We start from the raw sequence: 26,994 nt of genomic DNA on the forward strand, positions 1-26,994 counted from the left end.
AGTACACATAGCATTTGGAACATTCATAGCTTTTATTTTTTACTTACATATGATACAAAAGTTATTAATTTTTTTCATAAATAGTGATTGATTTTCAAAATTCTTCTACATTTAAATTACGTTTAAATATTAATTCACTAAGGTTTGTAAATTCTTTCTTGTGAAATTTTTGGCACTTGATAAATCTGATATTTTCATCCATCAATTCAGTATAATCAAATATTTAAATAAATTTAAAATGTAAAAATGGTTGTTTGATCAATGAAATTGTTAGTGTGCTAACAATTAAATTCAAAGGTTCAGAGTTCAATTACCACTGAAAAAATCTGACATTTCTATTATGCAATTCACTCTCATACATCACAAACTTGTAGCATATATATCATACGGAAAAAAAATTTAATAAAATCCATAAAGATTTCTTTTCAAACTAGATTTTTTTTATGAGTTTTAATTAAATTTTATTTACTACTATTAATATCGTCTAAAACATAAAATATTTACTATATAAGTAATAGTTTTATTACAATTATTATTATTTAAAATAATTATCTTATATTTTACCTTGCCATTTGAATGGTTACAAATGTCCCACATTGGAATGAGGGCATTAACCATACCGGATCCAACACCTGGTACAAAATTTTGTCGAGTCATCACAGTTGAAACTGCCCACCTAAAAAAAAGAAAAAATTAAAATTGCCATTATTTTAAAATCTATTTATTTCAAATTTCTATAATCATAAGATAATATTAATTGATAATCTGCTGAATAATGTGACAATTTTAATTTAAGATTTACATTATTAATAAATGTATCATTATTTTATGAAACACAAAATGAGTTTGTAATCTCAATACTTTTATTTTAAAAATATAAATAACATTCTTACATAAATCTATTTACCATCTTTTCTAGGGTTCATGTGTGCGCATGTGAGTGTGTATGTAATTTTCACGTTAACAATAATCTTCTAATAAAAATAATTTTAAAAAATGTTATAACTTTAAATAACGACAATTTTATTTTATTTTATTTTAATTATCCGTGTCCATCTGACGGAGTTGTGTCATCCGAAAGTTCTGAATTTGAATCCCAGACAGGTAAACATTTTTCACAGGCTAAAAAATTTCCATTTCATAAATCCCACGGTACAAGATTCGAGTTTACATGGTGAATTAATCATAAAAAAGTGCAAAACGGTTCAGTAACAAATTTAACTTCACACTGAATTTTTAATAATAATTAAATACAGATGCAAAGACTTTTATAATTATTACTGTACCTAGAAGATTTCTCTCAAGAAGGAATAAAAAAAAAAACTTGTAATAAATTTTACATACATAACCGCATTAAAAAATCCCTTTCGGCACGCCGAAAGTAGATTTCACCGCTGCTAAATAGGAAATAAAAAAGATTTCCACCATAAAGTTAAGAAAAATTTCAAATTTAGTCAATACGACAATGGTTGCATATGAAAAAAAGTTTCACATATTTAACTTTACGCTAAACATGTGAAACAAGTTTCACAACATCTTCTTACAATTTCAGCAACATTTTGATCATCCCTTGCCGTACGGGTTCGTCATATCAAAGGTTTTTTCAGACAAAGGTTTTAAGTAATGTTTAGAGTACTAACGACCACTTTAAACCGATTCGCTACTGTACATATTAAGGGAGGTATGATTTTTGTTTTTTTTTTGTTCTCAAAACCTTATTTTTCCCACCCCCTGGGTCAATGGATAGTGATATCAAAAAACTTTACTTAGATAGTTTTTAGGTTCTAATCCAAAGAATAGTAGGAACTTTAAATGAATTCGATGTTTTACTTAATAAGAAAGTTATAGTGATATTGTTTTTTTCGAAAAAGCCCCCTCATGGTCTGATTTTGTCTATTAACGAACTCGACCAAGATTTTGCGTCGCTATATTTTATGTATCAATTTCAAAGTGATTGGCACAAAACTACGGCAGTTATCGTGTCCACAAGAAAGTGATATATATATATAAATATATATATATACTCGTATTTAAATGTATATATAAACTTTTGAACTGACGGTGGTTTGTGGTGTGGGGGATGTAAAACGCGAAGATATGTCGAAATTTTCTGGAATTCGAACCATGGTACCCATTACAATAGGTAGCTTCTTATGAAATCTACCCAAAATGGGGGAAAAATAAAGGTACATGTAAATACTTATAGTTTCATAACTTCTTATCACAAAACGAGTAGTCTACTCATGGAATAAAATAATGTAAAGAAAATATTTTAAAAAATTCCGCATTAGCTACATAGAATGATATTTAAGTATGGAAACAGCTTTATATTGCATATCTGAGAGGTATTTCAAGGCAGAAATGGGGTTCAACATAATTTTAAAAAACCTGCATAATGCTGGGTGTTTAATTTTTGTCCGCCATCTTAGAACCGGCATATTAAATCAAACTTAATTTTTTTAAATAGGATGGTGAACATGTGACACATGATTTCGATTTAAAATTTTACAAGAAAAACAATGGTGAATCCATTTCGTTAAATAAAACTAAGTAAAACCCGGGGGGGGGGGACTGGGGGACTTTTAATAAAAAAATACGACTGATTTTTAACGAGAACACAAAAAAATAATATTTTCCTATTCTGTATATATATATTGTAGCCTACAAATAAAAGAAAAAAAAAACATTAAGATATTTTATTATAAAAGACATTAATCATAATTTTAGAAATAGTAATTAAAAACTTTTATTTTCGTTACATTAAATCGATAAATGATTGCACAGTTATTGAAAGCGTAGAGGTTTAACACGAAACGATTAGGGTGTGAAGCTTCTACTACGTTATACACTTCAGTGTACTAATTTGCGAAGAAATTCATAAATTATAATATGAAGTTAAAGCGCAGGAAAATAAATTAACGAACGGTGCTTTAAAGTTAATTAAACATCTTCCCATTCATTAGTATGAGACATAGTAATATATATAATTAAATTGAATAGAAAGAAAAAAAAAACTTTCTCTATAATAACTTTTACTATTATTAATATATATAAATACGCATCTATAAATGAGCGCATACGGACCTATATTGTGAATCAATTGGTCGAACAAAGGAAGATATTTTTTGGCAATATATTTTAGTAATTTAACATGACTATATTAAATGCAAGGCGACAAAAAATGAACATTTTTTTTAATGATTCCCTTTTAAAAAATATATGGAATGATCATGTATTCAAGTACAAAGGAGCAACAAAATTAATTAACAGCTTAGTCATCTATTTGGTATATCTCCAAATAGTAATAAATATTGTAATTTTTTTTTGAGGGGGTCAAGAATCTGGATATAAATAGATATAAAAGTAAAAAAAAAGAAGATAACAAGGTGTTGCATGACTTTCTCGGATATTAATGAAAAAATTAAAATAGTTAAACCAAAAACCAGAAAATATTTTTTTTAAAGGTGGGGAATAAATTTTTTAAAAGAATCTCTAAATATAGGTTAAGCTAAACAGATTTACTTAGGTAAAGTTACCTAAATCTAACACTCTCTATAATAAAGACTAAAATAAGTAAAAGAAAAATTTCAAAAAACGTTTCTATATTTTAAATCCGGGTCTAATTTTTTTTTTAAATTTGTAGACATTGTTTTCATATATAAAGCTTTATATATGAAAAATAAAATTAAAATAAGTACAGTAAATAAAGATTGTTGAAAAATATTTAAAACCAGAGGAATTAAAGCAAAAGAACAAAAAACATATAATTCAACTTTAATCAAGAGATGTCGGTCGATTTATTGAATTTTTTTTATTATTTATATACATCCATTGTAAAAATCTTTCTTTAGGGGGTTTTTACCGATTTTGTTTTTCAAAATTTTGATTTTTCGAATTTAGTTTAAAAAAAAAAATGATTACTTGATATTTCAGCTTTAAAATAATACGTAATTTATTAAATTCCGAGCAGTAGAAAAGTTTTTATGAATTTTTTTCTTGACCGTTTTCATGGTGTCTGTGACCACTTTCATTCGTAAACCTAAATTTTTTTGTGTCCCAAGGATACCTGATGTGCTTATATACTAAATAAAGCCAAAGAAAATAACTTTGAGTACATCCATACAGCAGTAATGACAGCTAATATATATATATATATATATATATATATATATATATATATATATATATATATAGACTTCTTAATCAGAACTACAAACGCTGCTTACATGGAAAAACTCAAACCCAAATGAAAGCCTCAACAGCTGCATATGGCAGAGTACAAAAAACTGTATTTGTAGGACTCAAAACCGTTCAACTTGGTGTAACAAATGTTGCTATTTGTCTTAATGATGGTTTCATTTTTAAAGCTACTCTTTTACAAAGACATACTTGCAATTTTAACAAACAAAATTATTATTTTTTTTAAATCTATGTCTTTTAAGCTAAAAAGTTCAAATATCATACGGGCAAACGCGAATTATTGCTAAATAACTGTCTATTAATTTATCGATAATAATTTATTCCAATTTATTATCGATAATAATTTATTTATTTCGAATAATTTATTCGATAATTTATTGTACAATGGCAGACAACTTTGATCGGTTATATCTCCGGAGATAATTAACGAATCCAAACTTTTTTTAAAAAAAAAGAAGTCTTTCCGAGTACTTTTAAGTTATGCTTTCTAAAAATTAATTAGATCAAAATTCGTGAAGATATTCAATTTGCTTAAGTAAAAAAATGTCAAGTATGTTTGAAAAATTCCTTAGACTCCCCTAATTAAGCGATTTAAATTTTTCAATACGTAATTGAAAGTTTCAGTGCTCTTTTTATATGTGATTAAATTTTTAAGTATCTAGACATTTTATTTTAGGCTCTACACAATTTGAAAAAATCGAATTTTAAAAAAAATCTAGATTGCAAAATTATTGTGCAAAAACTCAGACCGATTTTTTTTAAATTTGGCGTGTTGCTTTATCATATCAAAAAGTTGTTTGAGGCAAAATTTGAAGGTCCTTTGTGTAATATAAGTACTCGAAAAAAATTACCAAAAAAATTGTTTTTTTTTTTTTTCATTTTTTGACATTACTGCTATTTTTGTATCAATAATAACGTATTTTTCGATTTGCAACCGATGATGTGTGTAAAATTTAATATCAGAACTTTTTTCTCTTTTGACCTTTTCTCTAAAATGAACACTTATCGAGGGAAGTAGGAGAAAAAAATGGAATTTTTTACATTCTGTTTAATAAAAATTTTTCAACTGGTGCATAACGTTAAAATAATTTCTGATGATATTCCGGAGGCATTACAGCAAAAATTACCAATCATATAGAAAACGATCAACACAAAACAGATACCGCTATATAAAAAAAAAATTTTTTATGTTGAAAATTTTGTTTCGTTTAATATCTAACCTAGTTAAAATCTGCCAAATTTTGATATGTTTCGTTTTTAAAAACTTCGAAATTCTTACGTTACGTAATTTCTATGAACTTTATTCATACATATTCATAATCAAATTCCCTACTAGTTTTATTTAAAAGTTTTGAGTTTATTACCAATTTAACATAGTTATTGTACGCCAAACATAAAATATTTTGTTTTTTGACCGCAATGTTTTCTATTTTACCCCAGATTTCTAGAAAACTACAAAAAATATACAGTTCTGGAACCTAAACTATTATATTTTTTTCTATTTTTTAGGTCAGATTTTATGTAAAAACCACTATATTTATTCTTTAATTTGGGTCTCAAGAATTACAATCTTGGTTAATTTGATCGAAGACGAAAATTTTATCAACGCGTAATATTTCGCCAGCCGAAGTGTTTCCGAACTTATGTTTATATACTTTCTTTTTTTATTTTCACCAGTAGAACATTCCTAAAAGTTATATTATTCTTGACCCAGTATGTATTTACTTTAAAAAAAAATAAAAATAATTAATTACCGAAATGGAAAATAAAATTAATAAAAAAATTAATTTTCGGCATATCATTAAAAAAAAAATAATTAAAAAAAATAATAAACATTTAATTAGAAAATAAAAACTTTACTTTCATTTCTTCTGAAATGAAATAAAAATTATTTAGACTTTTTTATTTTTATTTCTTATATATAAATTTTAAAATCAAATAAAAAGCAGGTCAACATACATAATTACAACTAACTGATCAAATATAGAATATATAAAAAATAAATAAAAATTATGGTTGTTTTCAACTTTCATCGAATAAATAAATTAAAACGGAAAGAATTAAGACATTCTTATTTATTACGGGAAAAAATACAATAAAATCGAGTTATAGGTTGTTCCATAAATAATGCATAATTCATCAGGATTCAAAAAAACTTACACCAAATCAATATTTTACAGCCCTTCAATATGATGCCCCCACGTATAATGCACGCTCGCTAACGGTCTGGCAGCTTTTTAGTTCCTAGAGAAGATCTTTGTTGAAGTGTCGAATTCCTGGGCCATGGGAGCTGAAAACTCTTTCAAACTGCTAAAACGAATTTCTCGGAATGATTATTTCAATTTTGGAAAACGATCGAAGTCCGGCGGACTCAAATTGGGGCTGTATGGTGGATGGCGAAGCGTTCCACAAGCATAATTGATGAAAATATCAAATAAGGCGCGCATTGTAATGCAGAATTGACACACCACTGTCATTAGTTTCTTCTGTATATCTTGACTTTCGGTCGCAAAATCTTCCGGATGAAGCGTCTGTAGTAAGTAGCATAAAAACCGTTTGGTACTCTAACCATTGCAATCACAATCCCAAGCGGAAATCATTTACTTGCTTCACTTTTGTCTGCATGCGACGATATTTCTTTAGTTTCGGAAACTGTTGGCTCTACAAACATTCTTTGCGACTTCAATTCAAGTTCAAAATCACGTATCCTGACCACCGTAGGAGAAGGCACCATCCGTCTTGTGACGATCCTGGTTGCCAAACCACCCCTCCGTTTGTAACCCTGATGGGTTTTCCAGAGATCGTCTTTTAGACCCCTCTAAACTTGATAACACAACGCAGTCATCAATTTGACCTCATTCAGGATACCTCCGATGTACATGCCTCGGTAGACATTTCTATCAGTGTATTTACACAACTTACTATCGCCTTCGTATGGCATCTTCCAACCACGACAAAGTATCATAAATTACAACTCTCAACTATCAAATTAACCGATTCGCGGAATCGTGAACACCAAAATACTTTCATATCAACAAAACCAAGCGTTGTCGTTGTTGATCGCAACAACGACAATTTTGTCCTGTAATTCAATTTACTCAAAGTCTTCTTGATTTATTTAAGAATCCAGAACAGATTCACAAATTTAATAAGCCGCAAATAAAAACATATCATCTCTCTCTGCTCTGGTCCGCCTTCGGAAGCGAGGTCAATGCCTACACCGCAGCTCCATCACAACACATCCACTCTCAACTTAACACCGAATATCTCAGCTAATCGGAGCTTGATGCCAAAACGCCTATCTTGGTGAAGCAAGCAAACAGGCGGGCTCCTAATCACCTGGGTTGCTATTCTATCTATACATCCGTAAAAACATCAGATCCCACAGCCATCCTCCTCAGGGCTTTAAATCTAAGGAACCCAACAACTATCTTCCATTCCCTTATTCCCTTTCGGTTTTCAAATTAACTTGCAGGTCAAAACTAAAATTGATTCTCGCAAGCTCTCTAGTTACTTTGGTACGTATTTGTTTTTTATTGAGCTATTTTACATCAATTTTCTGAGAATTAAATTCTCTACAAGTTTTAATAATGTTTAAAAAATTATTTATCATGTAACAAAGTTTTTGTATTTCAAACGTAAAAAAACGTGTTTTTAGACAACAAACATTTCTGTTTTTCGACGGATATTATAAAAACTACTGAAGGAATGGTTCTGAAACCTATTTTATTCAATTTTTCAGATCAAAAACCATAAAAAATGATAAAGTTTATCCCTTAATTTAGGTTCCTAAAATTTCAGTATGGTTTTATTTCACTCTTTTGCCGAGGGTGAAATCTTTCGCTAGCCGAAACTAAGTAACAGAGCGTTTCCGGACCCATATTTATATGAACTTTTTTTATTATTTTTGCTAGTAAAATGAGCTCATAAAACGCCGGTGACATTACGTGAATCACTCTGCACAGTTTTGAATCTCTTTTTGTATGTATTTTATAAGATAATGAATTTATTTTCTTATAATTTTTTAGTGAAAACAATATGTAATCATGCCAATGTAAAATACAAGCAATTTCGATATCAATCGATAATCATTTTAATATTCTAGGATCTCAAAAAAACTGTCAAAGTTAAATAGAAAAAATTTCTTTCTTCAAAGATTTCTTAATAAGTTCTAAAAACTATGAAACATGATCTTGCTTTCAAAATTTATGCTAATAATTTTTAATTATATTAAACTGCTATTCTCTCTACAATTTTTTTTTTTTTTATATTTCTTTGGTTTCGGAAACTATTGACTCCATACAAACATAAATAAAAACATACAAACATAAGTATGGTAAATATACGACATATCATGAAAGTATCAAAATTAAAAGAAAAATAAAGGAAGAAAAAACAAATATGGTTAATGAGAAAAAAGTTTGAATTAAAATACAAACAAACTTTATATTCATAACAAGAGAAAGCCAACAATTAATTTATATTTAATTATTAAACTACTCTCACTCATTGTATAGTATTTTATCAGTAAGGTACTGTAAAACACACAACATTAAATAAATTAACTGCCTAGTTATAATAATAAAAACAGCTTTATTCAAACACAATCATAATAATTATATAAATAAATAAAAAATACATTTGACCTAACTTCCGGATTATTATTTTTCTTAACCACTAAAGCACAATTTAAATGTTGTTATAAGACAGCTATTGAAATACGAAAAATTCCGGATTTAATAAAATTCGAGGATTTTCATTTAATTTCAAAAATTTGTTTTTTATAACCACAAGTATTACTGATTTTTGATCAATTTACAGTAAAAAAGAAAACAAACATTTAACGAACCAAGTAAGAAACTTAAATTTTTTTCTTTAACTTTCTCAACCCACAATCACGTTTATGAAAATAATTTTAATTCAGAAGAACAAGTTTGTGGTTTCAAAAAATTTAATTTATTAATACTTATATGAAACGATCTATGAGAATAAATTAAGAATAGGAAAAAAATCATTGCACCACGCAACTCGTTAAAAATGATGTAAAAATAGTTAAGAAAAAGTAAAAATTTAGTAATACGAATAATAATAACTCAAAAATCGAAATATAATATTGACGAAAGTTAATAAAACATTGCAAAAATATTATTGCATTTTTTATTTTAATACTATTTTTTGTTTAATGTGTGTGGGAAATAATACGTTTAATACACACGGAACTTTAAAGAATAATTGTGGCTAAAAGATTAGAAAAAAAATTATTTGGTATTAGTTGTAGACAATACTTTTTTACCTGGAGAATAAAAAATATGATGTGGACACCACATGACTTCCTTGTACGTCTATTAAATTGCATATGCACATTTTTTTTTTTAAATGAAAAGTACATAAAATTTTATTTCTTTAATAACTTTTGATATTTTTTCAAATTTTTTTATTATTATTTATAGTAAAGATTTATTTTACGAACAGAGGTTAATAACTATTAATAAATCAATATATTTAAATTTAAAAAAAAAGTTAAGAAAAAGGAGATGAAGACTGATTCGAACCGATGTGCCTTTCCCTTGAAAGATCTAAATATTTCATTAATTAAACCTTTATTTGGCTATAACTCTGGAACCAATGAAAATAAGTACCACTTATGATATATCGTTAAAAAGCTCTCAATGAGGGCTAATTTCTGCAGTTAAGAAAAACTTCAAAATCCAAATCTTTTGGATTTTGGGCTTTTTTGGACGCTTTTGATCCAGTCGATTGCAATCAAAAGGGGAGGTGTACAACTAGATGTTACAACAGCCCTAATCGTTTTTGAGTTATGCGAGATACATACGTACGTACAGACGTCACGCCCAAAACTAGTCAAAATAGATTCAGGGATGCTCAAAATGGATATTTCCGTTGAAATCTGAAAACCGAAATTTTTCGCGATCACAATACTTTTACTACGTACAAGGAAGTACAAAGGGTTTTTTCAACATAATCACTTTGCGATTCGATATATTTAAACCAATACGTTTCCAAAGTTTTAATATCCCTAGTATAATGTGATTTATCAAACTAAGAAAAGTCGTTGTAACACCTGAAATTTGTAAGTAGTGAAACATAATAGTTTTTTAACACATTGTGAACAGTTATTTTCGGAATTCCCTACTGTCTAGAACACTTCTGCACGGATTTTTTCGTGCTGCGCAATAAACTTGTTTGCACTGCTTCAATCGTTTCATCAGGCACTGATAATCGTCCTGGATGTGTTTTTTTCTTCAGTAGGCTGCCTGTTTCTTTGAATTGTTTGTCTCATTACCGAATGTTATTTTCATTCGGGAGGGGGGTGGGGTCTTTATTGCACACAAGATGGTATCTATACCTAACACGGGTAACTGACTCAAACATAAGCAACCCACAACATACATCTTCCTCTGCACCACAAACATGATGACTAACACGCACGTGTTGCTTGCGTGCACTGGAAACACAACGCGCATGTTCTAGCTTTTGCACAAAAACTTGAAGCGTTTCTTTTTAATTTAACGTAAAATTCATCTGTCTACAATGCTTTGTTCCGATGCTGCAAACATTTAAAATCCAACCGTTATTTTACGGACACACTATTGTGTTAGTTGTGGGAAATACAATATCCCATGTTATGGTTTTTCTTGATATTTGCAAGACAATATTTGAGCAGTTCTTTTTTGTTTACCACGCAATAGTAAATCTTCCGTCCCTGATGTGATTTATACAGTGTATAATTACGATATATATAAAAAAAATTTATTTATTTATAACAGACCCCTGTTTCGTTTTAGTTTTTAGATTACGTACAGTTCGGTTTGGGTCACTCAAATCCTTACGTATTGATCCACCGGGTTGGTCTAGTGATGAACTCGTCATCGCAAATCAGCGGATTTCGAAGTCGAGAGTTCTAAGATTCAAATCCTAGTAAAGGTAGTACTACCTTTACTACTAGTTTACTACTACTTTTATATGAATTTGAATGCTAGATAGTGGATACCGGTGTTCTTTGATGGTTTAGTTTTAATTAACCACACATCTCAGGAATGGTCGACCTAAGACTGTACAAGACTATACTTCATTTACATTCATACACATCATCCTCATTCATCCTCTGAAATAATACCTTACGGTGGTTCAGGAGGCTAAACAGAAAATAAAAAAATCCTTATGTATTAATCCGTAACGACTGTGAAAGGTATTACATACGCGTCAAATGAAGACAGTTATTATAAAAATATAACCAGTTAATAATGTACAAACTGAAACTAATACAAATGTTAATTTACTTCCCGTGATGTAACACGAGAGACGGAACAATTAACCTTAATTAATATAATTAACCGTATAAAAAAATAAATTGATAAATTAAATATGTTTTCTTTAGTTTACAATTTAGGGAAGATGCACATAAAATATTTATGTAAGATGACCGCTATTCATTGATATCCATACAGAAGGCGGAAATAAGGAAAGAACGGTTGCAGGCGTCGAATAATTTCTCTTATACTGTTAACTTCGAAAAAAAGAAGACGTGTCTGTTGATTACTCAAATATAAAACTACCATCATTATATATAAAATGATGTAACTAACGTAACGGAATTAAAATTATGAAATTATAAATATATAAATTATTGATTTCAAGGAGCCAAAACAGGAAATACATCATCACATTTACTATAAGGATTCAGTTGTAATAAAGAATTAGTAATTTAAAATATCCATATATAAATAAAAAATTACAAATAAATTGTTCCTGAAACGTAGCACATCTTTGCGCTTTATACAATTATGAAGTAACTTCATCCATTATATTATTATATACAAATGGAAGAAAGTAAAAAATCCACTAAAAATGTACAACCAATGAAAAGTAACTTAAGATTTCTTTTTTTGTTTGGGGGGGGGGGTGAATTATGATGAAATTCTATTATTAAAAATTCATTATTTAAACCTTTAATATTATTAAAAGTTAAATATAGTTTTTATTATAATTAAAAGTTATAAACCAAAAAAGGTTTTGAGAAATTCAAAATCTTCAAAATTTTGAAAACATCAAAATTTTTAAATTTTGATCGGCTCTCCCACCCACAATATTGTCCCAAAGTATTTTTTTTAGATTTCTTGCAATACTGCTATGCCTAGGGAGACGTAAAAAAAATCGGTTAAAAATATACAATAAATAAAAAGAGAGGTTTTTCCATTTTTGGATAAGGGGGTAATTTTAGGCAATTTTTTTTTAAATGGTAAGGCATGCAGTCATGCACTGAACTTAATATAAAATGGAGTTATGTTTGTAAAATTTTTGAAAAATGGACCACCAAAAAACTCCCAAATTCTGGAGATATTAACCCCAAAAAAACCTTTACCAACAAATTGCCCCGTATACTCGAGTCTTTGTACAAAACTTTATTAAAATCGGTATATCCAGTCAAAAACTTCAAACACACATTAATAAGTACGTACGTACGAACATTACCCCCTTTTTATTAGTTTTTTTTTGGGGATTCCTGGATCATAAAACATCGAAAAATGAAAAAAAAACCCATACTCCATTTTTTGACTGATTACCTTACTTTCCTTTTTGCAGCATAGCTCTAGAGCTATGATGTCGGAAAAGTAAAAATTAATCCAAATACGTCTATTTGAAGAAGCATAATGCGAAAAAATTAGTGAAAAAATCGATTGGTTAAAATCTCATTTTTTTGAAAGATTAAAACAGGTAAAACTTTCTAAACATTGATAAAATTTTACCACGTGATAAATAATTACAACACAATTAAAAATATTTTGTAAATTTTTTTTTTTACATATTTAAGATTTTACTACATGATAGCGACATATATTTAAAATTTTAATCAGATAAATTATCTTCTTATAAGTGTCTTTTAAATAGTCTTTAACTTCAACTGATTAAAAAGATTATTGGACTGTATAAAGACCTTGAACATATGAATTTAAAGTAAGGGAAAGGCGGTATTGATTCAATCAACAAAGGAAATTAACTTCCTTATAAATTCCTAATTAGATCTAAATAAGTAAAACATTCTGCTTTCAAGAAGAGGATACGTGTTTTCAATAAAACCAGTTATCAATGAAAAGTCTATAATAAGACTTTCCCGAACGAACGTTCTCTCCAATTATTAATCCATTTCTAACAAAATTATTATCACCAACTTCTACTTATGCTAAATTAATATAATTTATTCATCTCGTATTTTAGCGGATTTATTTTTTAAATTAACATATTTTATTTTTTTAAATTATTACAAAGTTTTTGAATCATTTTTTCGATATTTTGGGGTCTTACACTTGATTTAAAAAGATGATATTTATATATTTTATGAATTTTGTAAACCTTACGTTAGTGCTATTGAACCAAATTGATAGCTTACACCGTTATTGCGTAATGATTAAAATAATTTAATTTTGCCGGCCATTTTGAGGTGAACCCGACGACCGATAGTCGTGTATTTTTGTAGTTCTCAAACGATAATTAATCCGAATCCGAAATCAAATCAATCACCATCAACTATTCATTAACGAACTGTTCGTTCGTTGAAAATAAAAATACCTTTTTTCATAGAATGTACTATACTAATAGATGATTGATATTTATTAAAAAGGAAAAACAATTAAAAAATCCGATAAAGAAACGCTCTGTCCGGGTTATAGTTAAAAATCAATTTTTTTATAGTTGATATTAATGATATCATCAGTAAGATAACAAATATCAACCGGTTTAAGCCAGATTTGAATCTGAAACCCTTCGATTAGAAAGTCATATTATACAATTTAACTAACTTGATTCCATTTAATATCACTATCAAACCGATCCAACAAAGCATTACACACATTAACAAAACATACACCTGTAAGGGAGAGAGAGAGAGAGATAATGAGAATGAATGTAAATAAAAAAAGGAAAGTTCATAAATTATCATTGTAAAGTTTAACAAAAGCTTAAAATAATTATGATAACTACTTAAATTTGCATATCATATTATGCCTAAAGACTTAATTTTTTTAATTTAACTAATAAAAAATAATGATTATTATATCAAAATAAACTAGTCTAAGTAAAATAATAGTAATAATAATAAAATGATATCCGATCACGGTGAAACCTAAGAAAGTATAAATTAAGAACGGACAAGAAACTATCAAGTTATAATGTTTAACAGCTCTCTTGACTATATCGCTTTCTAACCGACGTTAAAACAAAACGGAAGATAAAAACTGTTCTCATCAAAATATTAACTATTCTATAATTCGCCAAAGGCGAATAATGTTGTAAATTGTTATGTTATACGTCTATAATCTTGTATACATTAAAAACTGATAGAATAATACTACCAAAAAAAAAATAATAATAAACATAAATGTTATAAAATAAAAAAAGAGAGAGTGAAATATATACATAACACGTTTCATGTAAATGAAATTTTTAAAAACTGACTAAATTGATCATGAAAAAAAGAATTACAACTGTATTATTTATTAATATTCAAATAATTTAAAATAGTCAAAGCCTTTCTTTACTTGATGAAAATGCATCACATCAAAAAGAATATGAAAACGAAATGTGTTTTTTAAATTCACAAATTTTATTTATTCTGGTTAAGTTGAAATAAATTTTAAGCGCAAATTTGGGTCACGGTTAAGCTCATTATGAAAATTTTTATTATTTACCGTCATACTGTAGCTGAAAATCTAGTTTCACAAATATATATAATAGAAAATGGAATTAAAAAACGAAAAATAACTTGGCTATTGAGTGGAGAACGCATGTCAATTAGAAAACTTAATAGATTTATTCTTTCAAAGTTGCATCTAGACCAGTGGTTCTCAAAATATTTTTTTAAGCACCACTCATGTGATAGCGTACCGCTTTATTAAATATGCAATATGTCATTAAGATAGCGAAGAATGATATCTTCGCTATAAATTATAATCTTTTTTGAAAGTTTCTATTTATTTTATAAAAAAATCTAGTATTACAATTTTTTTATTTATTACAATTTTTTAATTATTTTTTACACAAAATAATTATTTTTTTACATTATACTCGTACATTTTCTTATACTACTGATTACAATTTTTGAAGACTAAAAAATTCAATGAAAAGGATGGTTAGCCGAGTCAATAGAGATTTTAACCTCGAAAAAATTTACTACAGCAAAAAAATTATAGGAATGAGTTCGGATAAAAATGTAGAATAAAGGTGTAGCCTAGCAGACTATTAACTCGTGTTTAATTTGTTAATCAATAAATAAAGGAAAAACATTAGTTTTTGGCCAATAGCAGCTTTATTTTTAATCGCATGTAAAAAAAAGAAGAAATTCGCGTAGAAAACCTCTTGGGTACTTTTTTCTACGAGCAAAACTTAAGTGCGCTCGCGAATTTTACAATAAGCACCAAAATCACGCTACAGCTATCATGCGTACAGCATGATAGCTGTATCAGCTAGTAGCGTAACTCCAGGGCGCGCAATAAATAAATATCCATAACTCTGTTCCCATTAGTTTAAAAAAATCATAAGGTACTTAAGGCTATAACTTAGTCAAATTTTCGAAGTATTTTTAATTTCTGATTGCTCGTTAATCCGGATCTACTGTGAATATTTGCACGTTGTCTATAAAACACCTATAATAATACACAAATTGAAAAAAAATGATAAAAGTCAAAATGGCATTCTGTTCTTGAGCTTACTACCTACTCGTACCATTAGGGATATTTCTATATCTAATTTATTTATCAACATTTAAAAATTGCATATTTTTAGAAAAAAAAAACGTGTTTTGGTACCTCGGCTGACGCTCAAAACCGATCCTTATAATTCTCTTTTTTCAAATATAAAAATATTTTATTTGTTAAAATCATGTAATTTAAGATGCCAGAAATTATTTTTCAAAAACTTTAATTTTTCAATGAGTTTTAGGAAGTAAATGTTGGTATTCTTCACATGAAAACGGTTTCTTCGTCACATGAAAATGACAATATAAATAAATTGTTACAAAAATTAATGAAACCAGATATTTTTATGCAACTTCGTATATTTATGTAAAAATACGTCATTTATCAATATTAACCTTAAATTTGATTCATTTGCAAATTTTTTGCTGTTTGTGGAAAAAACGTGGATTTTTTGAAAAAAATGTCTAGTTTTTCTCAATATTTTGTTTATTTTTAATCTTATGAAAAAAATAAATACCACCAGTAGGAAAGTAATACAATTTTGTGTAAAAAAGCTCCCTAACATTTTTTTTACGAGAGAAAGAAAAAATTACGGATTAATTATTAATTAATTCGTTTAGTCTCACTGTACGAGAAGGTATTTCCAAGCTACTCTACTGTAGCGCAAGTTTGGTAATTACTGTAAAATTCGTTAGCGCCTATAGTTTTGCTCGTAGAAAAAAATACCCCGGAAGGTTTTTTATGCGAAATTTCCTCAGCTATCTACTGGTGCTTTTTATTTTTATATGGAATTAAAAATAAAGACACTATTGCCGAAAAATTAAAAATTTTCCTTATTAATTAACAAATTAGTTATTCGCTCACGTCCGCCAGGGAAAACTTTATTCTACATACATTTCCGAACCCATTCCAATAATTTATTTGCGGAAGTGTGAATTTTTTAGAATTTAAGGTCTTTTTGTGTCTGTTGACTCAAACAGGTACTGCATGCTTGAAACAAGTGAACAGAGATATCTGGTCGAGTTAAGCTTAATTTCATGCGCAAATTTAAAACAATGTTTAGTTTATTAGAAACTTATTTTTTACTGGCACACCATCACAGAAAACCCAGTTTCACAAAGATACGTGGTAGAAAAAGGAATTAAAAAATCTGATGTGGACACCACATGACTTACTTTTACGCCTTTAAATTACATATACACATTTTTTTAAAATGAAAAGTACATAAAATTTTCTTTCATTAATAACTTCTGATTTTTTTTCATATTTTCCTTTTCTATTGCTATTATTAAACTATTATTATTATTTTTTTTTTAATTATTAATAAATCAATATATTTAAATGAAAAAAATGAAGTCGGATTTGAACCGAAGTGCCTTCCCCTTGTAAGAACCAAATATTTCATTAATTAAAAGTTTACTTTACTATAACTCTGAAACCAATGAAAATAAGTACCACTTTTGAAATATCGTTGAAAAGCTCTCAATGAGGGCTTATTACTGCAGTTAAGAAAAAGTCCAAAATCCAAATTTTTTGATTTTAAGGTTTTTTTGACACTTTTGGTCCAGTAGATAGAATCAAAAGGGGAGGTGCAGGAATAGATGTTACAACAGTCCTAAATCCAAAATGTCAACATCCTACGGCTAATCGTTTTGGAATTATGCGAGATACATACGGACATACGTGCTTACGTACAGACGTCACGCCAAAACTAATCAAAATGAATTCAGGGATGGTCAAAATGGATATTTCCGTTGAAATCTGAAAACCTAAATTTTTCGCGATCACAATATTTCTACTTCGTACAAGGACGTAAAAACCATTTCTGGACAGCGATAAATATTCATTTTTAACCTTTGGCCAAGGAAAGTACGGCAATCCTTTTACGAGTATAAAGTGGCCATTATGAGACTTGTTCGTACCTGTGCAACGTAGTTCATGCATGAGACAGACAAGTCGTTACAAGTTATTTGTGGCATGTAAGAACGCGTTGGCGTTGCGTGTTCGTACTTGCTAGCTAAATAACTGAAATTATTTATACATAAATAATTTCCTTAAAGTAACGGAAAAGGAGATGCACGATAAAATACTTTTATATTATTATATATAAAAAAAAAGGTTTGAGAACCGCTGAACTGTAATAAACGTAAATAGATTATAGTAATAATAAATATTTGTTAATAATAATTTTGTATTTTAATAACAAATGTTTGAAATTTTTTGGTTATAATAATTTTTTGTTTATGTTGTTATGTCTGCGTACCACAGTTTGATAACCGCTAATCAAGAGTATTACTCTAAATTAGACAATTTTTTTTCTCTATTATCAGAGTCTTTCTTTGTATTGATAAAAGTTTTTTTTTAATTTCGATAACCAAACGTATATAAGCACATTGAATGTCTAACGAGATTTAAACAACATTAAATTTACTTCTTTGGTAATATAAATGACTTTTTTTTTATCTTTCAGAGCTGCATTATTCGTCATATATAAATTATAAGTGTTATTAATACAAATTATCATAATTATAAAACTTTTTAATTTTAATTTTTTTACAAATTACTGAATATACGGATTTTTATGTAATATTGTTTAAACAATGGAGTATAGAATTAAAAAAAAACACAAAACTATTTAATACAGTATTATTACTGTATTAAATAGTGTACATAATACCGTCAGTTCAAAAGTTGATATACTTTTAAATACGAGTATATATATATATCACTTTCTTGAGGGCACGATAACTGTCGTAATTTTATGCCAATCACTTTCTAATTGATACATAAAATATAAAAACCCAAAATCTCGGTTGAGTTCGTTAATGGGCAAAATCGGACCATGGGGGTGGAAATGGGAGGGCTTTTTCGAAAAAACAAAATATCGCTATAACTTTACTGTTAAGTAAAATATAAAGTTCGTTTAAAGTTCCTATTGTTCTTTGGATAAGTGTCTAAAACTTATTTAAGTAAAGTTTTTTGATATCACTAACCATTGGCCCAGGGGGTGAAAAAATGGGATTTCGAAAACAAAAAAAAATCATACCTCCTTTTATAGGCACAGTATCGAATTAAAGCACAGTATCGATTTAAAGTGGTCGTTTCGTTAGTCCTCTTAACATACCTAAAACTTTTTTCTGAAACAATTTTTGATATGACCAACCCTTACGGCAAGGGATGACCAAAATGTAACTGGAATTGTAAGAAGATGGGGCTTGTCGTATGCTAAACATATGATACTTTTTTTCACATGCAACCATTGTCGTATTGAGTAAATTTGAAATTTTTCTTAACTTTAAGGTGGAAATCTTTTTTTATCTACTACTTAGCACCGGTGAAATCTATCTCCGCCTTCCCGCGTGCCGAAAGGGATTTTTTTTCATCCGGCTTTGATTAGTTTCATTTGCTACCCTGTCCATAAAACGTACTTTTACAAAAGGCCTGTAATTCCATATTTCGAAGGCTTTCAAGCTTTTTAATAGATGCCTTAGTGAATGTCTAGGATTACACTCCTTACAAAAAGACAGAGAACACGTATCGTCTGAGCATTCGTGTACGCAGGCTCATGAAAAGTCTGTTGACACGAACACGTTAAGTCGGAAAAAGGCTGATCTGCCTTCTCAATTATGCACTTTATTTCCAGACCGTAATCCCACCGTTCATCAATACTATTCTCGAATTACACAGACTTTTTCATACGTCACCCTTGCTGCCTGAAAAATGACACCACACCCCAGATTCTTACTGACCACAATGTATTTAGTCTTTTTGATGTTGAGAATTAAGCCATACTTCTCTTAATATGGCTTAAGTTTTACTTATAATAACAATCTTTGTTAATGTAAAAAATAATAAAGATTAATTAAGACTCAATAAATAATGGCATTAAAATTACTTTTTATTTACAGTAAATAAACAGACTTATTTATAGAAAGAAAGAAGCAAAGAAAAACGTATTCCAGTTAAAAGATTATAATATTTTTTTTTTGTCTTCAGTCATTTGACTGGTTTGATGCAGCTCTCCAAGATTCCCTATCTAGTGCTAGTCGTTTGATTTCTGTATACCCCTACATCCTACATCCCTAACAATTTGTTTTACATATTCCCAACGTTGCCTGCCTACACAATTTTTTCCTTCTACCTGTCCCTCCAATATTAAAACGACTATTCCAGGATAATATGAGGCCTATAAGTCTCTATTCTTTTAGCTATATTTTTCCAAATGCTTCTTTCTTCATCTATTTGCCGCAACACCTCTTCATTTGTCACTTTATCCACCAATCTGATTTTTAACATTCTCCTACAGCACCACATTTCAAAAGCTTCTAATCTTTTCTTCTCAGGTACTCCAATCGTCCAAGTTTCACTTCCATATAAAGCAACGGTCCAAACATATACTTTCAATAATCTTTTCCTGACATTTAAGTTAAGTTTTGATGTAAACAAATTATATTTCTGAATGAAGGCTCGTTTCGCCAGTGCTATTCGGCATTTTATATTGCTCCTGCTTCGTCCATCTTTAGTAATTCTACTTCCCAAATAACAAAATTCCTCTACCTCCATAACATTTTCTCCTCCTATTTTCACAATCAGTGGTCCATCTTTGTTATTTCTACTACATTTCATTACTTTTGTTTTGTTCTTGTTTATTTTCATGCGATAGTTCTTGCGTAGGACTTCATCTATGCCGTTCATTGTTTCTTCTAAATCCTTTTTACTCTCGGCTAGAATTACTATATCATCAGCAAATCGTAGCATCTTTATCTTTTCACCTTGTACTGTTACTCCGAATCTAAATTGTTCTTTAACATCATTAACCGCTAATTCCATGTAAAGATTAAAAAGTAGCGGAGATAGGGAACATCCTTGTCGGACTCCCTTTCTTATTACTGCTTCTTTCTTATGTTCTTCAATTATTACTGTTGCTGTTTGGTTCCTGTAAATGTTAGCAATTGTTCTTCTCTGTATTGGAACCTTAATTTTTAAAAAAATTAGCACATACTAAATATAAATATGTATAAACACGGATTTAAGATTAATCTCGCACAAAAAATCTAACCAATTTTAAAAACAGTAGGATTACTGCATTAATAGTAAATAAAATAGAAAATAAGTATTTATTTTTTTGTCATCACGTCATCTTTAAATAATGTATTACTTTCACACACGTACATTACTGAATTGAAAATTAATACGAATATATAAAATAAAATGGAACACAAGTAGAATTTACTTAATAGATATTGCATGCAGTGCTATACAGTATTATAAGGCAAGACATACCGTAAAGAATATTAAAAAGAATGTAAGAAAACAAATGATTACGCACTCTTCTTTTTTTACGTTCCATTTGTATGAACTGGTATACTCGTATTTATACGCTACATCGCAAGACAGATAGAAATCACCATGATTAAAAGTTAATAATAATAAAATCAACATAAAATACTTATTAAACGTACTATTACATACCTAAGTATGTTTCTATAACAAACCAAGTAACATATAGATTTTTTTACACAGTAAACATCTTTGAAAAAATAAATTAAACTATTTTTCTATAAATAATAATTTATCAAGGTATTTAAATGTAATTTACAATTTATTTTCCTGTTAAATGACCCAATTACTATATATATATATATATATATATATATATATATATATATATATATATATATATATATACAAACTGTTATTTTTATTGTGACATTTATCGACACGGAAACAAAACTGAAGTAATTATGAAAATGCTTCAAGTTGACATTTTCTACGATATGTGTGTTATCAGAATTTCTTAATCTAAGAGGATTTTAATTAATCTCGAGAACTTAATGAAATTAATATAAATAATAAAATAAAAAGAGGTATGGTATTTTTCATACGCTAAAAAATTCCATTTCCATATTCCATGCTCAAGCTTCAAGCTTATGTGGTATCAAGTCAACAAAAAAAAAAAACACAAAAAACCCGATCTTAAAAAATACTAGATAAATAAAAATAACAAAATCTTTCCCACGTCCTCTTTGAAAGCGGCAAAAATTTAAAATTATTAAAAAATTTACTGAACTTTAAAATTTAGTCCAGACTTTAAAACAGAAATTAAAAAAAAATAATGTAGTATTATTTTTTTATCTTTATACTGATTTTTTTTTAAGACTTAGTTTTTTTTTATAAAGTTTAAAGTTTTATTTTTATTTAAAATATGAATATTCCATAAAAAAATAAATGCTGCTTGCATGGAAAAAAACCGATTGCAAGAAACTAAAAAGGGACTTTCATCTTGATAAAAAGAAAAGGAGGTAACTACGAAGAATTAACAAAAAGAGATCACTCAGAGCACAAACTACGAAATACAAAATAACTATATTTTTTGTTTTTATCTTATCTATTTTTTAACATCAAATTTTGTAAATAGATAATAGAAATTATTGCCAAATAATCGATTATTATATTTTATTATCCTTTATTCCCGGCTACACTCAAGTCATGATTACCAAAATATGATTTAAGCATCAAGATTTCCAAATTTCAGATATATATATTTTTTAAATTATTTTAGGAGTTCCTATTTTGTGAGGAAAATTTAGGAAAAATTTATTTGTAAAGAAGTGATCCCTAACAAAATAATAATAATAATTTAAAAGAGAATTGTTAGAAGATATTGAAAAAATTAAAAACACGACTGCTGAAAAAACATATTTATATAGGCTATGACACTCCTGGAAACATAGAAATCGGCTCAGCCGTTGAGCTGCTACGGTGGATCAAACATACATATATACACCTTAAATACACCATAAATATACCAAATACACTATATACCACCATAATAGAAAAATACAAAAAAATTTAACAATCAAAATTAAAAGAAAGACACAAACAAAACAGAATATATATTTTTTAGAGTAGGAAATAAATTTCAAGAATAATTTTTCTAAAAATATTGAATATGTTCTAAAATTACTGATTAATAACAAATTTGCTTAAGAAAAGTTTACTCTAAATTAAAAATCCATCCAATAAGTGCTAAAATAAAAAAATTTTCAAAAAAGATTTTCTGCATTTTAGATCTAGTCTAAGTTTAAAAAATTATAGACATTTCTTGATAGTTGTATATACGAAGTATATACTTTCAAAATATATTTAAACCGAAGGGAGATAGAGCATAACAACAAAAAAACATGTATTTCAATTTTAAGAGGCGGGGTGAAATGTTCTGAAATTTTTTTTTATTATATATATATTTTGCAGGTAAAAAATCTGCTTTAATTAATTCTTCTCTAAAATGCATCTGAAGAAAATCGGAAAACAACGGGACCCACCCTAGCTTGGAATTCGTAGAAAATAACGGAAACTTTACGCTAAAATGGCGTAAACAGACACTGCTGGCTACAACATGACGGTGCGACATCGCATTACGCAGGTTCAACTTCTGATTTCGTCGAGGAATTCTTCGGTAATCGTGTTATCGGTCGAGGCTTGTGGCCACCAAGATCTCCAGATTTGACTGCGGCGGATTTTTTTCTACGGGGTTACCTCAAAGAAAAAGCCTACAGCAACAAACCACGAACACTTGAATAATTGAAAGTCAATATTGAATAACCTGTATTAAATAAACAGCCACAAACTTTGAACAAAATTGCAAGAAACGCTGTAAAAAGAATTGAAGCTTGTATTCAAGAAGATGGCGGCCACTTCCAACATTTACTCTAAATGTAAGGTAATGGATGGAAATAATAAAAATTACATTTACATTTACACATACCTTTTTATTATTTCAATACCTACCAATATAAGGTTGGGTTGCGTTTTATATGGGGCACCCTGTATATGTATGTATACATATATGTGTATGTATGTATATGTATGTAACATTTATCCTCATTATACTTACTATGATGTACGAAGTTAAAAACGGGACGTATATAAAAAAATAAAGCAATTATGAAACAAAATAAATACAAGATATTTTAGGCTATATAATAATATTAAACTCATTATAAATACGTTTTCCTGTATTGTAGTAGCAAATATTTCAGATATATGCAACATGTTTTTAATTCTATATTGAGTAAAAAAAAATCTACCAAATATACTGACGGACTTTCAACTAGAAACTAAGCTGTCGCCATCTTATGAGTTAAACGAAATATATATTATTAGTAATAACATGAAAATATTCAATTATTAACAACAAATTAAAAATTTTAATCGCTTTGGCCAATTTATATCAAGATTTTAACGAAATAATCGTTTTGTCATTTTATTATATTTTAGTTTTGTGGGTTTTTTAGCCGCTTAACCAGCCTATGTACGATTATAATACGGGTACAAAATTTATAATAGTTGCTAAATAATAAATAGTGAAAGTTTTATGTCAATAGGTTAATTTATTTACAAGTTACAACAACATGTATATTGAATTTTCACTACAGCTTACAGCATCGGTTCGACCACGCAGTGATCTCTGTTATCACAAACTTCTCACGATTTCTTGACGCTAATAAACATTTATTTAGTACTACGTATGTTTTAAAAAAAATCCTAACTATAATGAGCTGGGTTTACGTAATTGATTTTATTTAATTTTGTACCGCCTTTGTTTGATTCTTTAATTGAAACAGTGAAATTAAAATCTAAACTGTAATGATTGTTTTTTATTTACTTTCTTTACACCCGGAGAAATAATTCCTTCGATGCTTTCTAAGGAAATACCTTTCAGAAAAAATCCACTCTTCCTCAATTTTTAAAAATTATATATATTTTCTATATCATTAGTCGTTAAACTGGTTTGCCTAAAGTTCTCCAGTCTTTCCACTCGGTTCCTACCTGTTAACCTCAACATATGTCTTACATCCTACCTTCTCATGTGTTTACATATTTTTATTTTCTTACTATTTATACCCTCTACTTCCTTCTAGAACCCTGGGTAACCTAACTATACGGAGTACATTAAAAAATAACGGACTTAATAATGTATTCTAATAATAAAAGCATAAAATAACTAAAAAAACGTGTTCTACTAAAACAAATTACAAAAAAAAAATTAATAAATAAGTATATGAAAATGTTTTGTATTTTTGAATGACCGAAAACATATCTGATCTAATTTTAATGTAAAAATGTAAATTATTAGTTTAATGTTTTCAAAATACAAAAATATGAAATAAATAAATAACAAAGGTGTATTTTTAAACTAAGGTCCGATTTGAATTTACTGCCAATATACGCGATATTATCAGATGGTGCGTTGCGTAGCTCAGTTATGTCAGTCAATCGTCATCTGTTAGTAACAATAATTTAGTAATTTTGTCGTTAATTGTTTATATACACCCATTATCAATGAGTCATACAATTTGTGATCCCGCGGAGGATGAGGTACAAAGAATAATTCGACTTTTGATGGAAAAAAGTAATTCTGCTGTTGAAATTTACAGGAAAATTCGTGACGTTTACAGCCGATTATTATGAGCAACGTTAAAGTAAGTAGTGCTGTTCGTTTTGAGAAGAGGGAACAAACGTTCATGATGAAGAATTTAGCGGCCGACCGTGGATGATAAGAGATAATTTGAATAAAAATGTTGACGAAAAAATCTGAGAAAAGCGGCACTTTACCGGGTCACAACTATCTTTGATGTTTCACGATTTTTGATTTATAAAACTTTACTGAAAAATTAGGATATAAAAAATTTTGCGCCGGATGAAAGCCGAAAATGATAACCGACACGCTTAAGGAAAACGTTTTGCTGCAGCGCATGCATTTTTGCAGCGTTATGAAAGTGAAGGTGATAGATTGTTTGATCGCATTATTACCGGAGATGAAACCTGGATTTCTTTTTTAAACGTCGAGAAAAAGCAGAAGCCGATGCGATGGTGGCATTCATCATCTCCTAGAGTGAAGAAGTGCAAGAAGGTTTGGTAAAGAAGCTTATTGCGACAGCTTTTTGGGACAAGAAGGTTATCTTGCTTGTCGAATTTAGTGACCACGGAACTGCTGTGAATACCGATACGTATTGTAAAACGTTATAAAATATCTTAAAAGAGCTTTAAAAAACAAACGACGTGGGATGCTATCCCACGGGATTGTCTTTTTTCATGACAAAGCCCAGCCACGTACGGTAAATCAGTCAGTGAGACGATAAGAAAAATTTCAATCGTCTGTAACCATGACTTAATTCGCAGCGATTATTTTATTTTTCTTCATCTAATATCAAAGCAAACAGTGGATTGCATTACAAAGGTTTGGCGATGATGTTGATATGAAAAATGGCGTTATTACGTAGTATAATCACTGGAGGCGGAAAGAGGGAATGAAAACCTACGTAAAACGTGTTGAAGTTGAAGGCAGCTGTATATAAATGTAGATTTTGCGTAAATAATAAAGTTTGTTCATACTTTTACTTTCTTGTACGAAATAAAGGAAATATTGTGATCGCGAAAAAATTCGGTTTTCATATTTTAACGGAAATAAACATTTTCATCATCCCCGAATCCATTTTGACTAGTTTCGGCGTGATGTCTGTCTGTATGTACGTATGTGGGTTTGTATCTCGCAAAACTCAAAAACGATTAGCCGTAGAATGTTGAAATTTTGGATTTAGGACTGTTGCAATATCTAGTTGTGCACCTTCCTTTTTGATTGCATTTCGACTGGACCAAAACTGTCTAAAAAAGCCCAAAATCCAAAAGATTTGGATTTTGGACTTTTTCTTAACTGCAGTAATAAGCCCTCATTGAAAGCTTTTCAACAATACATCATAAGTGGTACTTATTTTTATTGGTTCCGTGGTTATAGCCAAATAAAATTTTAATTAATGAAATATTTGGATCTTACTAGGGGAAGGCATATTTATTATTAGTTATTAACCTCTGATTGTAAAAAAAATTTACGATAAATAATAATTCAATACAATAAACAAAAAATATGAGAAAATATCACAAGTTATTAATGAAATAAAATTTTATGTACTTTTCATTTTTAAAAATTGTTTATATTCAATTTAACAGGCGTACAAGGAAGTCATGTAGTGCCACATCAAATTTTTGGTTTTGTTTTTATTTTAAAACGTACCTTACATTA

The 26,994-nt window shown here is 28.6% G+C and overlaps 1 protein-coding gene across 1 annotated transcript in view; it reads right to left on the bottom strand.

The window, feature by feature from the left end:
* Nucleotides 1-26,994, bottom strand: part of Setd3 (SET domain containing 3) — a 250,971-nt gene that overhangs the window by 26,907 nt on the left and 197,070 nt on the right. The window contains exon 7 of the mRNA XM_075377812.1: nucleotides 565-676. Coding sequence (XP_075233927.1) covers nucleotides 565-676 — 112 coding nt within the window. The remainder of the gene's footprint in view (nucleotides 1-564; nucleotides 677-26,994) is intronic.

Source organism: Lycorma delicatula, chromosome 10 (assembly GCF_047948215.1).
Source record: "Lycorma delicatula isolate Av1 chromosome 10, ASM4794821v1, whole genome shotgun sequence".
Classification (NCBI taxonomy): Eukaryota; Metazoa; Arthropoda; class Insecta; order Hemiptera; family Fulgoridae; genus Lycorma; species Lycorma delicatula.